This window comes from Symphalangus syndactylus, chromosome 22 (genome assembly GCF_028878055.3).
Source record: "Symphalangus syndactylus isolate Jambi chromosome 22, NHGRI_mSymSyn1-v2.1_pri, whole genome shotgun sequence".
In the NCBI taxonomy this organism is placed as follows: domain Eukaryota; kingdom Metazoa; phylum Chordata; class Mammalia; order Primates; family Hylobatidae; genus Symphalangus; species Symphalangus syndactylus.
Window position 1 is genome coordinate 30319181 of NC_072444.2, and position 14755 is coordinate 30333935.

At 53.1% G+C, this 14755-nt stretch overlaps 1 protein-coding gene across 2 annotated transcripts in view; it reads right to left on the reverse strand.

The window, feature by feature from the left end:
- Window positions 1-14755, reverse strand: part of TAS1R1 (taste 1 receptor member 1) — a 29439-nt gene that overhangs the window by 7124 nt on the left and 7560 nt on the right. For both annotated transcript variants that reach the window (XM_055262163.1, XM_055262162.1), the window contains exon 2: window positions 2751-3057. In XM_055262163.1, coding sequence (XP_055118138.1) covers window positions 2751-3057 — 307 coding nt within the window. The remainder of the gene's footprint in view (window positions 1-2750; window positions 3058-14755) is intronic.

Sequence of the window (14755 nt, forward strand, 5' to 3'; positions counted from 1 at the left end):
GCCAGAGGCCGGGCACGGTGGCTCACGCTTGTAATCCCAGCACTTTGGGAGGCCGAGGCGGGCGGATCACGAGGTCAGGAGATCGAGACCACGGTGAAACCCTGTCTCTACTAAAAATACAAAAAATTAGCTGGGCGTGGTGGCGGGCACCTATAGTCCCAGCTACTCAGAGAGGCTGAGGCAGGAGAATGGCGTGAACCTGGGAGGCGGAGCTTGCAGTGAGCCGAGATTGAGCCACTGAACTCCAGCCTGGGCGACAGAGCGAGACTCCGTCTCAAAAAAAAAAAAAAAAGAAAAGAAGGCCGGGCGCGGTGGCTCAAGCCTGTAATCCCAGCACTTTGGGAGGCCGAGGCGGGTGGATCACGAGGTCAGGAGATCGAGACCATCCTGGCTAACACAGTGAAACCCCGTCTCTACTAAAAAATACAAAAAATTAGCCGGGCGTGTTGGCAGGCGCCTGTGGTCCCAGCTACTCGGGAGGCTGAGGCAGGAGAATGGCGTGAACCCAGGAGGTGGAGGTTGTGGTGAGCCGAGATCGCGCCACTGCACTCCAGCCTGGGCGACAGAGAAAGACTCCGTCTCAAAAAAAAAAAAAAAAAAAAAAAAAGAAAAGAAAAGGAGGCCAGAAAGGACAAAAGGTGGGGAGCAAGGCAAGGAGGAGCAGCAGTGGGCAGGACTCCAGGGCGATGGCCACTCCATCACCACCCTCCACCAGAGGGTTGGGGCTGATACAGGAAGAAAAGAGGCTTTTGTTGTGTAGGGAGGTAAGGTCAATCTGGGCCTTGCTGGGTCCATGATGTGGCAATGTTGGGCCAGCATCAGGGGCTCAGATCAGAGGGGAGGGGACTGAGAATGGGAGGTTTTTTCTTTTCTTTTTCTTTCTTTCTTTTTTTTTTTTTTTTTGAGACGGAGTCTTGCTCTGTCACCCAGGCTGGAGTACAGTGGCGCGATCTCGGCTCACTGCAAGCTTCGCCTCCCGGGCTCACGCCATTCTCCTGCCTCAGCCTCCCGAGTAGCTGGGACTACAGGTGCCCGTCATGACGCCCAGCTAATTTTTTTGTATTTTTTAGTAGAGACGGGGTTTCACCGTGTTAGCCAGGATGGTCTCAATCTCCTGGCCTTGTGATCCACCTGCCTCGGCCTCCTAAAGTGCTGGGATTACAGGCGTGAGCCACCGTGCCCGGCTGAGAATGGGAGGTTAAGTCATGAGCCCACAGCCTGCCTGGGAACTGGAAAAGGGGAGGAGAGGAGGGCGAAGCCTGCTCCAGGGAATCACCTACCTTTTCAGAGGAAGTGGGGCAAAAGGAGAGAAGGGCTGCAACTGAAAGCCAGGTGGGGGCAGGGGGCTGAGGGGGGCATAAATTCCAAGGAAAGACTCTTATAGGAGGACTGGTCAAAAATGTCACAAAGGACACGGTGGCTCATGCCTGTAATGTCACCACTTTGGAAGGCCAAGGCAGGTGGATTGCTTGAGCCCAGGAGTTCAAGGCCAGTCTAGGCAACATAGTGAGACCTCTATCTCTACAAAAAATACAAAAATTAGCCAGGCATGGTGGCACATGCCTGTGGACCCAGCTGCTTAGGAGTATGAGGTGGGAGGATTGCTTGAGCCTGGGACACAGTGAGCCAACATTGCACCACTGCACTCCAGCCTGAGTGTCAGAGTGAGACTGTGTCTCAAAAAAAAAAAAAATCATAAGTCACCTAAGATAAAGAAGGACTGCAAAGTAGGATTTGGAGACCTAGAAGGTGAAGGTGCCCCAGCTCACAGCAAAAGCAAGAGTGGTGGGGGCAGAATCAGAGGCTGAGGGGCAATGAGGGGAGGGAGAGGCCAGCAGGAAGCTCCCATGGGAAGGGGCAGGGAGTCAATGCTCAGGGTAGAGGGCCTGGAGGAGGGAGAGGGATGAGGGCAACCACAGGCCAGGCAGGAACTCATGGGGAAGGATCCATAAGCCAAGGAGGGGCTGTGGTCCAAGGTACAGGGCAAGAATAAGCACAGAGACAGGACTGACATCAGCAAGGTGAGGGATGTCAGCACCTCTGAGCCAGGAGGGAAGAAGGGAAGGCAGGCAGGAGAGACTGGGATGATGTGGAGCAGTCTATGGGGTGGGAAGCAAAGGGTGTCCTTTTTTGAGTGGGGGGCAGAGGGGACAAGGTATCACTCTGTCACCCAGGCTGGAGTGCACTGGTGCAATCTCGGCTCACTGCAACCTCCACCTCCCAGGTTCCAGCAATTCTCCTGCCTCAGCCTCCCGAGTAGCTGGGATTACAGGCACACACCACCACTCTCAGCTAACCTTTGTATTTTTAGTAGAGATGGGGTTTTGCCATATTGGCCAGGCTGGTCTCGAACTCCTGGCCTCAAGAGATCTGCCCAGCCTCCCCAAGGGATTACAGGCATGAGCCACAGCGCCCGTCCAGGGTGTCCATTCCTAACAAAGGCAATGGAAACTCTGGAGGGAGGAGGGAAGTGGAGGGCAGCAGGGGTGCAGCTGAGTGGCAGCATTTCCCAAGGAGAATGGGTTTTCCCATGAGAGTGGAGGCAGGGATCTGGAAGCAGCTCTGGAAAGAGAGGAAGGCTGGGGCAGGAACCACAATGGGCAGGGACCCCTGACTTTTGACTAAAGAGCAGTGACCACCCAAGAGATCTAGGGGGCAGGCAGCCTTGGGGGGACAGCAGCTCTTGCCCACATGCCCCAGCCCAGACTTGCCTAAAGGGAGATGGGCAAAGGTCTGAGGCTCCAGCTTACCAGGGGCACCAGGAAAGGGCTCAGCAGGGCGGCTGTGGTGGCAGCATGGTTAGTGCTGTCAGGCCCAATTACTGCCAGCACCGTAGGGGAATAGTGGAGAAGGTCTCCTTGGAGCTCTATGTGGTGTGGCCCTGGCAAGGAGAGCACTCTCAGCGTGGCATACACATTGGCGGAGTCAGAGCACACATCATACAGCTGGTACCCCAGGGTGACGTTGGGCAGCAGGGCCGTGGAGTTGTTTATCTCCTCAACCCCAAGCCGCATAGCCTGGAAGAGGTGGTAGCCATGCTCATTGAAGCTACCAGACCTGTGAAGAAAGCCAATCAGAGAGAACTGAGAAGGACAAGGCGCTGCTGAGACCCTCTGGCCTCCTCGACTCTGAGGCTTGGGGGCAAAGGGAACCTTTGAGGTCATCGGTCCAGTCCCCCAAACCACAACTTTAACAAGGGCTCTGAAGCTCAGTAGGAGGAACAAGCTGGCCCTGATGGAGAAGCTTATTAGCATGGAAAAGGTCCTAGGTCCTGGAGCAGAGAAACCTGCTACATTAGTCAGTGTTCTCCAGAGAGAGTGAGAAATTTAGTTTAAGGAATTGGTTCACATTGTGAGGGCTGGCAAGTTCAAATTTTGCAGGACAGGCCAGCAGGCGGGACATTCTGTAAAGAATTGATGTTACTATGCTCTTCAGTCCTAAGGTGGTCTGGATGCGAATTCCCTCAATTCCCTCCTTGTGCAGAAAACTCAGGCTTTTTTTTTTTTTTTTTTTGAGATGTGTTACCGACCCAACCCAGCAAAGGCCCTCCACCAAGGCAGATGTTCCCCTCGCCTTGTGTTTCTTCATCCCCTCCTTTTCTCACCCCCTGCAGGCCCTCCACCAAGGCAAATGTTGTTTTTTCCCCTAACATCTGCCCATCAACCAGGATGTGGCTTTACCCAGAAACAGCCCCCATGCCCTCCCTAAAATATACCCCCTAGTCTGTAAGCCCAGGCTGCTGCCTCCTCTGATTGCTGTGGAGCAGCCCGGCAGGTTAATAAACTTGCTTGCCTGACTTTGGGTCTACTCGTTCTTTCTCTGGGCTAACCTTACATTTTGGTGCTGAAACCCAGGAATGGGTAGGCTCTGGCCGGGCGGCCCCAGAGGACTCTCTGTCTCTCTCTCTCTCTGTCTCTCTCTCCCTCCCTCCCTACCTCCCTGTCTCCTCCCGGGCTGTGTGCTAGAGCCTTTCCCCCTCTCATCCCACCTCTCTCCTGGCCACCCCCACCTTTGCGAACCTGCCAAAGACCCAGAGGATTTCTCAGACTCTCCCATTGTCGGCAACCTCATTCATCACTAGAGCTTCTGCGGGGGTAGGCCGGGCACGGTGGCTCACGCTTGTAATCCCAGCACTTTGGGAGGCCAAGGCAGGAGGATCACGAGGTCAGGAGATTGAGACCACGGTGAAACCCCGTGTCTACTAAAAATACAAAAAAAGCCGGGCGCGGTGGCTCAAGCCTGTAATCCCAGCACTTTGGGAGGCCGAGGCGGGCGGATCACGAGGCCAGGAGATCGAGACCATCCTGGCTAACACGGTGAAACCCCGTCTCTACTAAAAATACAAAAAAAAAAAGTAGCTGGGTGAGTTGGCGGGCGCCTGTAGTCCCAGCTACTCGGGAGGCTGAGGCAGGAGAATGGCGTGAACCCGGGAGGTGGAGGTTGCAGTGAGCCGAGATCGCGCCACTGCACTCCAGCCTGGGGGACAGAGCAAGACTCCCGTCTCAAAAAAAAAAAAAAAAAAAAAAAAAAAAAAAAAATACAAAAAAATTAGCCGGGCGTGGTGGCGGGCGCCTGTAGTCCCAGCTACTCAGAGAGGCTGAGGCAGGAGAATGTCGTGAACCCGGGAGGCAGAGCTTGCAGTGAGCCGAGATTGCGCCACTGCACTCCAGCCTGGGCGACAGAGTGAGACTCCGTCTCAAAAAAAAAAAAAAAGAGCTTCTGCGGGGGTGAGTAAAAGAGACTCTTGCCATTTACCCAGAATCCTTGATTGTCTCTGAATTCCCGAAAGACCCAGTGCTGGGCCAAGGGCTTCCTCTGGCCTCCAGGCTTCCGGTTCCTCCATTTCAGGGATGCCTGACTCAGTGGCTACCTCCTCTATTCCAGACAGGGCTTGCAGGACACGGGACACCCTCTCTTGCCATCCTTGTTGACCAGCAGTCTCTTCTTCCTCTGCCCGCCCTCCTCCATTCACCATAGGAGCTTCTCATTCTATGCTTCCTAAGACCACCCCCCTTGGGTGTCTTCTATGCAACCTCAATGCCCTCAGCCTCCATTCACAGGTCCATCCTAAGAAGCTGCTTTTCTACTGTAATACTGCCTGGCCTCAGGCTGGGCGCGGTGGCTCACGCCTGTAATCCCAGCACTTTGGGAGGCCAAGGTGGGCGGATCACGAGGTCAGATCAAGACCATCCTGGCTAACACAGTGAAACCCCGTCTCTACTAAAAATACAAAAAATTAGCCGGGCGAGGTGGTGGGCGCCTGTAGTCCCAGCTACTAGGGAGGCTGAGGCAGGAGAATGGCGTGAACCCCCGGGGGCGGAGCCTGCAGTGAGCCGAGATCGCGCCATTGCACTCCAGCCTGGGCGACAGCGAGACTCTGTCTCAAAAAAAAAAAAAAAAAAAAAATACTGCCTGGCCTCAATACAGATTAGACAATAGCTCCCAATGGCCGGAAAATGGCACTTTCGATTTCAACGTGCTTAAAGACTTAGACAACTTTTGCCACCGCAATGGGAAATGGTCCGACATTCCTTATGTTCAGGCTTTCTTCACTCTCCATAGCCACCCTTCTCTCTGCCAGTCCTGTTCTACTTTCCAAATCCTCCTCGCCCACTCCAAACCCAACTCACCCTCTGTCACTCTTCCTACAGCCCCAGTCGATGACTCCTCTTCTTTTAACCCTGCCGATTTTCCCCATCCTCGCCACCATCATGGTCCTCCATTAAACCACCCCAATCCCCCACCTTACATCCCCATTCCTGTTCTGCCCCCTTCTCCCCTCTTTCCAACCACCCTGCCTCTGACTCCAAATTCTCACCGTCTCTACCCCTTACCCATTCTCAGGCCCAACGTGCTCCTCAACCAGCCCCCTCACTTCCCCTCCGGGAGGTGGCAGGAGCTGAGGAGATCATCTTTGTCCACATCCCTTTCTCCCTCTCCCACCTCTCCCAAATTGAAAAACGTCTCGGGTCCTTCTCCTCTGATCCCGATACTTATATGAAAGAATTTAAATATCTTACTCAATCTTATGAACTCACTTGGCATGATCTCTACATTATCCTCTCTTCCACCCACCTTCCAGAAGAGAAGGAAAGAGTGTGGCTTACAGCACAGGCACATGCCGCCGATCTCCATCGGCAAGATCCTACTAAGCCCGTAGGAGCCGCTGCTGTTCCCCAGTAAGAGCCTTCCTGGGAGTACCAACCCACAGACCCCAGCCGGGCATCCCATAACCATGTGATTACCTGCCTCACTGCAGGCCTTAACAAAGGTGCCCATAAGGCTGTAAATTTTGAAAAACTTAAAGAAATTTCCCAAAAGACAGACGAAAATCCTGCCCAATTCCTTTCCCACCTTACGGAGGCTCTCCAAAAATATACCTGCATCAACACTGCCTCGCGAGAAGGAACTATTGTTCTTTTTTTTTTTTTTTTTTTACGCACTCTTGCCCAGGCTGGAGTGCAGTGGCGTGATCTTGGCTTACTGCAAGCTCCACCTCCTGGGTTCACACCATTCTCTTGCCTCAGCCTCCCGAGTAGCTGGGAGTACAGGCTCCCACCACCACCCCCCGGCTAATTTTTTTTGTATTTTTTTTTAGCAGAGATGGGGTTTCACCGTGTTAGCCAGGATGGTCTCGATCTCCTGACCTTGTGATCCGCCCGCCTCGGCCTCCCAAAGTGCTAGGATTACAGGTGTGAGCCACCACACCCGGCCGGAACTATTGTTCTCAACACCTATTTTATTTCCCAATCTGCCCCCAACACCTGGTGTAAACTTAAAAAGGCTGAAGATGGCCCTCAAACCCCACAACAAGACCTCCTTAACCTGGCTTTCAAAGTCTTCAATAATAAGGATGAGCAAAGTAAATTAGATAGAGCCTAAAGAGATCGCGCTAAATACCAGCTTCTAGCTGCAGCTATCCGTCAATCTAGCCATAGTACCCAAGGGCACGAAAGACCCGATAGCAGTAATCCTCCCAGGCCCTGCTTTAAGTGCGGCAAAGAAGGCCACTGGGCATGGGCGTGTCCTAATCCACGAGTGACGAAGAGCCCTTGCCCAGTCTGCCAGCAAACAGGCCACTGGAAGTCTGACTGTCTCAACAGATGGACAGAAAAGCCTGCACCTCAGAACCACCTCCCCTTCAGTGAAGCAGAAGGTGAAGAATTGCTTACCCTCCCGCAGCTCCTTGACCTAGCCGCTGAAGATGGATGAGGCCCAGGGTCCCCAGCCCCAACTGTCATCAATGCATCAGAGCCCAGGGTAACTCTGCTAGTAGCAGGTAAGCTGATCTTTTTTTTTTTTGAGATGGAGTCTTGCTCTGTCTCCCAGGCTGGAGTGCAATGGCACAATCTCCGCTCACTGCAAGCTCCGCCTCCCGGGTTCACGCCATTCTCCTGCCTCAGCCTCCCTAGTAGCTGGGACTACAGGCGCCCACCACCATGCCCAGCTAATTTTTTGTATTTTTAGTAGAGATGGGGTTTCACCATGTTAGCCAGGATGGTCTCAATCTCCTGACCTCATGATCCGCCTGTCTTGGCCTCCGAAAGTGCTGGGATTACAGGCGTGAGCCACTGCACCTGGCCGCCGATCTCCTTTTTAATCAATACCAGGGCTACCTACTCGGCCTTGCCTGAATTCTCAGGACCAACTCATCCCTCTGAGTCTCAGTCGTGGAGGTTGACAGATTCATCTCACGTCCACGCGCCACCACACCTCTTACTTGTTCCCTATTCAATACCGTTTTCTCATAGTCTTTCTATCATGCCTTATTGCCCCATCCCCATTCTAGGCCGAGACCTTTTAGCCAAATTCAAGGCGTGTATCACCTTTTCTTGCCTCCCCCAACCCAAGTCCCTCCTACTCCTCTCTGCCAGTCCAATCCCTGACCCCTCTCCCCAACACCCACTTCCCACCTCTCTTGTTAACCCAATAGTGTAGGATACCACCATCCCTTCCCTAATTCTCACCATGACCCCATCAAAATCCAGCTAAAAGGCCGGGCGCGGTGGCTCACGCCTGTAATCCCAGCACTTTGGGAGGCCGAGGCAGGCAGATCACAAGGTCAGGAGATCGAGACCATCCTGGCTAACATGGTGAAACCCTGTCTCTACTAAACATACAAAAAATTAGCTGGGTGCAGTGGCGGGCACCTGTAGTCCCAGCTACTCGGGAGGCTGAGGCAGAAGAATGGCATGAACCCGGGAGGCGGAGCTTGCAGTGAGCCAAGATAGTGCCACTGCAGTCTGGCCTGGGCGACAGAGCGAGACTCCATCTCAAGACCCCTCCAAATTCCCCAGCGTCCCCCAATACCCCATTTCTCTAACCCACCAAAAGGGTCTACAGCCCATCATAAAAAAGCTCTGATCACGTGGTCTTCTTTGACCAACACACTCTCCTTGTAACACTCCCATCCTCCCCATTAAAAAATCAGACGGCTCATATCGACTTGTTGAAGACCTCCAAGCCATTAATCAAGCAGTCCTCCTATTCACCCTGTAGTCCCTAACCCCGATACACTTCTCTCTCTCATGCCCTTCAGTACCACCCACTACACTGCTCTTGACCTAAAAGATGACTTCTTTACCATTCCCCTACATCCTGATTCCCAAAATCTCTTTGCCTTCACCTGGACTGACCCTGACACCCTCCAATCACAGCAACTCACATGGACTGTCCTTCCCCAAGGCTTCAGGGATAGTCCTCATTTTTTTTAATTTTTATTTTTTTATTTTTATTTATTTATTTATTTATTTATTGAGACGGAGTCTTGCTCTGTCGCCCAGGCTGGAGTGCAGTGGCGCAATCTTGGCTCACTGCAAGCTCCGCCTCCCGGGTTCACGCCATTCTCCTGCCTCAGCCTCTCTGCGTAGCTGGGACTACAGGCGCCCGCCACCACACCCGCCTAATTTTTTGTATTTTTTTTTAGTAGAGACGGGGTTTCACTGTGGTCTCAATCTCCTGACCTTGTGATCCACCCGCCTCGGCCTCCCAAAGTGCTGGGATTACAGGCATGAGCCACCGCGCCCAGCCGGATAGTCCTCATTTCTTTGGGCAAGTCCTAGCCCAAGACCTCACCTCCTTAGACCTTTCCCCCAGCTGTCTTCTTCAATATGTGGATGACCTCGTCCTTTGTAGTCCTTCCCTAGAAGACTCTCAGACTCACACTATTACCCTTCTAAACTTTTTTTTTTTTTTTGAGATGGAGTCTTTCTCTGTCCCCCAGGCTGGAGTGCGGTGGCGCGATCTCGGCTCACCGCAACCTCCACCTCCTGGGTTCACACCATTCTCCTGCCTCAGCCTCCCGAGTAGCTGGGACCACAGGCGCCCGCCAACACGCCTGGCTAATTTTTTTGTATTTTTTACTAGAGACGGGGTTTCACCGTGTTAGCCAGGATGGTCTCGATCTCCTGACCTCGTGATCCACCCACCTCAGCCTCCCAAAGTGCTGGGATTACAGGCTTGAGCCACCGCGCCCGGCCTTACCCTTCTAAACTTTCTTGCTAACAAAGCGTATAGGGTCTCCCCCTCCAAAGCACAACTCTCCACCCCAACAGTAACATACTTAGGAGTCTAACTCTACCCCGGGGCCTGAGCCATGACCCTGGCACAGGCAGCCTTAATAGACAGCCTACCCCCACCCTCCTCTAAGAGTGAAATTCTCTCTTTCTTAGGACTGGCAGGCTTCTTCAGAATATGGATCCCCAACTTTGCCCTCCTAGCCAGCCCCCTCTATGAAGCAGCCAAAGGCTCTCTAAATGAGCCCCTAAATTCTTCTCACAACATAATCCCTAGCTTCCACAAACTTAAAACCACCCTTGTGAATTGCCCGAACCCAGGAGTTGGAGGTTGCAGTGAGCTGAGGTGGCGCCACTGCACTCTAGCCTGGGCAACAGAGTGAGACGGCGTCTCAAAAAAAAAAAAAAACAAAACAAAAAAACGCCCTTGTAACCGCTCCTGCTCTATCTTTGCCTGGCATTTCTCAGCCCTTCACTCTACACAGCTGAGAACCATGGAATAGCCCTTGGTGTCCTTGGCCAACAAAAAGGAATCCTCCTTCTTTTGCTCCCGTAGCTTACCTTTCTAAACAACTAGACAACACCACTCGAGGATGGCCAACTCGCCTCAGAGCTCTAGCAGCAGCGGCCACCCTAGCCTTAGAAAGCAAAAAACCAACATTCGGTCAAGACACCACCGACAGCCCACATAATCTATAAGATCTTCTTTCTTCCCGAGCACTAAGTGCCCTTTCTCTATCCCGCATCCAACTACTTCATGCTCTGTTTCTTGGAAACCCTGAGTTCTGTCTCTCCAAAAGCGCTCCCCTTAACCCTGAATCTCTTAATTCAAGTATCTCCCTCTCCTCCCACCCACTCCCGTACTGAGATGCTTAATCACCTGCAGCCTTATTTCCCTAATATCTCCCATGAGCCTCTCCTCAATCCTGAAGTTATTCATAGAAATTCTAACATCTCTTCACCAATACTTCCGTATTGGTGCGTGCCCCCTGTAGCTACTCCTTCACTCTTATTTCTCCTCCCCCCACCTATTCACCTCACTAAGAGAATAACCTCCAACTGTGGGGTATATTCTCTGTTACTTCCTCCCAAGGGGCCCTCTGCTCCCCCCATCCCTACACATCAGCTCAGAGGAAGACTCCCAGGGGAGGACTGGCAGGTAGACTTCACCCACTTGCCTCCCGTCAAGAGGACAAAATTTCTTCTTACTCTTATAGATACCTTCTCTGGGTGGGTAGAAGCATTTCCGACCTCTTCAGAAAAGGCAGCAGTAGTCGCCCAAATTCTTATAGCATAAATCATCCCTAGATTTGGCCTCCCTTGCTCCATACAATCAGACGATGGCCCTAGATTCATCTCCCAAATCACCCAACAAGTTTCTCAGTCCCTCAGTATCCAGTGGCGCCTCCATGTCCCATTCCGACCCCAGTCATCAGGAGAAGTTGAAAGGGCAAATGGCATCCTTAAAACTCAGTTAACCGCTTCCTTCCTTCCTTCCTTTCTTTTTCTTTCTTTCTTTCTCTCTCTCTCTTTCTTTTCCCTCTGTGGCCCAGGCTGCAATCTACTCAGCTCGCTGCTGCCCCACACCACGGACTGCCTGGGACTGCCGGCGCGCGACACCACCGCTGCCTGCTTTTTCTCCTTTGGCTGCAGGCGCGGTTTCGCCATGTTGGCCACGCTGGTCTCCAGCTCCTGACCCCGAGTGCTCTGCCCGCCTCGGCCTCCCGAGGTGCTGGGACTGCAGACGGAGTCTCGCTCACCCGGCGCTCGGTGTTGCCCGGGCTGGAGTGCGGTGGCATGGTCTTGGCTCGCGACAGCCTCCGCCTCCCAGCCGCCTGCCTTGGCCTACCAGGGTGCTGGGATTGCAGCCCCTGCCCGGCCGCCGCCCCGTCTGGGAGGTGGGGAGCGTCTCTGCTCCGCCGCCCCTCTGCCCGGCCTCCCCATCTGGGAAGTGAGGAGCGCCTCTGCCCGGCCACCCATTGCCTGGGAGGTGAGGAGCGCCTCTGCCCGGCCACCCATCGTCTGGGAAGTGAGGAGCACCTCTGCCCGGCCACCCCGTCTGGGAAGTGAGGAGCGCCTCTGCCCGGCCACCCATCGTCTGGGAAGTGAGGAGCGCCTCTGCCCGGCCGCCCCGTCTGGGAAGAAGTGAGGAGCGCCTCTGCCCGGCCGCCCCGTCTGGGAAGTGAGGAGCGCCTCTGCCCGGCCGCCCCGTCTGCGAAGTGAGGAGCGCCTCTGCCCGACCGCCCCGTCCGGGAAGAAGTGAGGAGCGCCTCTGCCCGGCCGCCCCGTCCGGGAAGAGGTGAGGAGCGCCTCTGCCCGGCCGCCCCGTCCGGGAAGAGGTGAGGAGCGCCTCTGCCCGGCCAGCCCCATCTGGGAAGAAGTGAGGAGCGTCTCTGCCCGGCCGCCCCGTCTGGGAAGTGAGGAGCGCCTCTGCCCGGCCGCCCTGTCTGGGATGTGGGGAGCGCCTCTGCCTGGCCGCCCCGTCTGGGATGTGGGGAGCGCCTCTGCCCGACCGCCCCGTCTGGGAGGTCTACCACGGAGGCCAGAAGCAATGTGGGGGCTAGACGTAGTGGCTCACGCCTGTGGTCCCGGCACTCCGGGGGGCCGAGGCGGGTTGATCACTTCAGGCTGGGAGTTCGAGACCAGTCTGGCCAACATGGCGAAACATATGAAAAGTACAACGGACGGACCAACCAACCAACTCAGTGACAACAAGGCAGGTCTACCCTGGAGTCATACTCTAATTTTTTCTATTTTCCTCCCTTTCTGATCCTTTATCCCACTTTCTTTTTCTTCCTCTTCCTCTTCCTTCTCCTTCTTCTTTGTCAAATAGAGGATTGAGTTATTATCACTGATCCATATAAAGTCCCTCTCTTATTTTGGTTCCCACCCCCCATTTCTATTCCCCGACTTCCCATGTGCAACCTTCCTAATATGTTTGATATGCATCTTTTTGTTTGTGTGTATTTTTAGAAAATGTTTATTGTTTTTCTGTGCAAAAAAAAATTAATAAAAAAAAGAAAAAAAAAAAAAAAACTCAGTTAACCAAACCTACTCTTGAAGTCCAGAAACCCTGGACCTCCCTTCTGCCCATAGCCCTAGCCCGAATCAGAGCCAGCCCGAATGCACCCTCCTTCCTCAGTCCATTTGAGTTAATGTATGGACGCCCTTTCCTCTTACAAAACAGGCCCCCTTCTAACTCTCAGCTAGGAGGATACCTCCCAACACTCTCTCTCGTCCACCATCTCCTCCGCAAACAAGCCGACCAGGCCCTCCCAAAACCCCATGAAGGCTCCACAGACCAGACTGTCCTTCTAGGAGGGCATGTCTCCTTAAAAACTCTTAACCCAACCAGCCCCAGGTCTAAGTGGGAAGGCCCTTTCCAAGTCATCCTCACAATCCCCACCACAGCCAAACTCTCAGGACATGCTTCTTGATACCAACGTTCTAGATTAAAAAGGGCTCCTACAACTAATCTGCCTACAAGTGACCCACCCGCTGCCTTCCGCCGATTCTCCAGTACCCTCCTTGGCCCAACTAAACTCTGCCTCATGCCCGTCCCTAAAGGAGACCCTTAAACAATACCCAGACTCCTCCTTCTCCTCCTGACAATCGCAAGTACATTTCTGATTTCTCTCAAATGCCCTGTTCCTGCCTACCTTGCCACTTCACCCTCTTCATCCTCTCCGTTTGCCAAGACATCTCCTGCTTTCAGCCCCAAATTCCCACTCTCGACTCTCTTTTAGAGTGGATAGATGACCTCCTCTTTCAAGGCACCGTATGTGACTTTTCCCCAGACGAAACACACTTACTTATTTTCCTACTTACTCTTTGCCTATCTACCTCTCCTAATCCCTTGGCTGCCCCACGTAGCCTCACCTCCCCTTTCCAATAGTACCCAGCTACCTCTACAAGACCCTTAGCTTAACTCCCTCCCCACTAAACCAGTCCAACTCCATCCTAGCAAAAGACTGCTGGCTCTGTATCTCTCTATCAACTACCACCTATGTTGCCACCCCCATTCCTTCAAAAGACTGAGTTCTTACTAAGTTAACCTATCACCCCGGTTATGAAGGAAAAAGCCCCTTACAACTTTTAGACATGCAGTCATTGGCTAAATTTTCTATCATAGATATGACAAAAAACACTCTGACAGGGTGCATGCATAGTACAACTTTTACGCTCCTATATCTTGTCTTACCCAATATACAAGTAATGACAAGCCCATTCACGGCCCTGTGACCACTGACACCAGTGTGTCCTTCCCCAAGCCCCTGTGTGTATCCAACGCAACCTGCCCTCAGGTCTGACTTTAGGTGACCCATTGTCCCATCAGTATAACCATACCTTACAGCTTCAAGCCCCAGATGACCACCAAAATGTTAAGGTCACCCAAACGGCCCAATTTAAACAACTCGTCCACTTTTCAGGACCCCCAAAAGTCACCACCAGCTCTTTACTAAACAATCAAGATTTTGTAATGGCAAGGCCGGGCGCGGTGGCTCACGCTTGTAATCCCAGCACTTTGGGAGGCCGAGGCGGGCGGATCACGAGGTCAGGAGATCGAGACCACGGTGAAACCCCGTCTCTACTAAAAATACAAAAAAATTAGCCGGGCGTGGTGACGGGCGCCTGTAGTCCCAGCTACTCGGAGAGGCTGAGGCAGGAGAATGGCGTGAACCCGGGAGGCGGAGCTTGCAGTGAGCCGAGATTGTGCCACTGCACTCCAGCCTGGGCGACAGAGCGAGACTCCGTCTCAAAAAAAAAAAAAAAGATTTTGTAATGGCAGACATACAGGCATACTGTATGGCCATTCACCCATGGACCTCTAGCAGCATGGCTCCCCTCCCTGCCAAATGCCTCCTTATACCCTCTTTCAATTACTCTTCCGAATGGCTCCTGGTAGACACAAACGATTCTTTCTCCAGTGGGAGAATAAAACACGAGGAGCCTCTCCAATTATCCCTGCAACTCCTTTGCAGCCACTCAATGGAGCCGCCTTAGCAAGCACTCTAGGCATGTGGGAGAATGAAAACAATAAACTCACGTGCTTTTTCAATATACATAACCAGTTCTCTCTGCCCAGCCATGGTATATTTTTTTTGTGTGTGGAACCTCAACCTATGTCTGCCTCCCTACCAACTGGACTGGCACCTGCACCCTAGTCTTCTTAAACCCCAAAATTGACATTGCCCCTGGAAATCAGAGTTTACCAATCCCTATTAAAGCTCAAGTCTGTC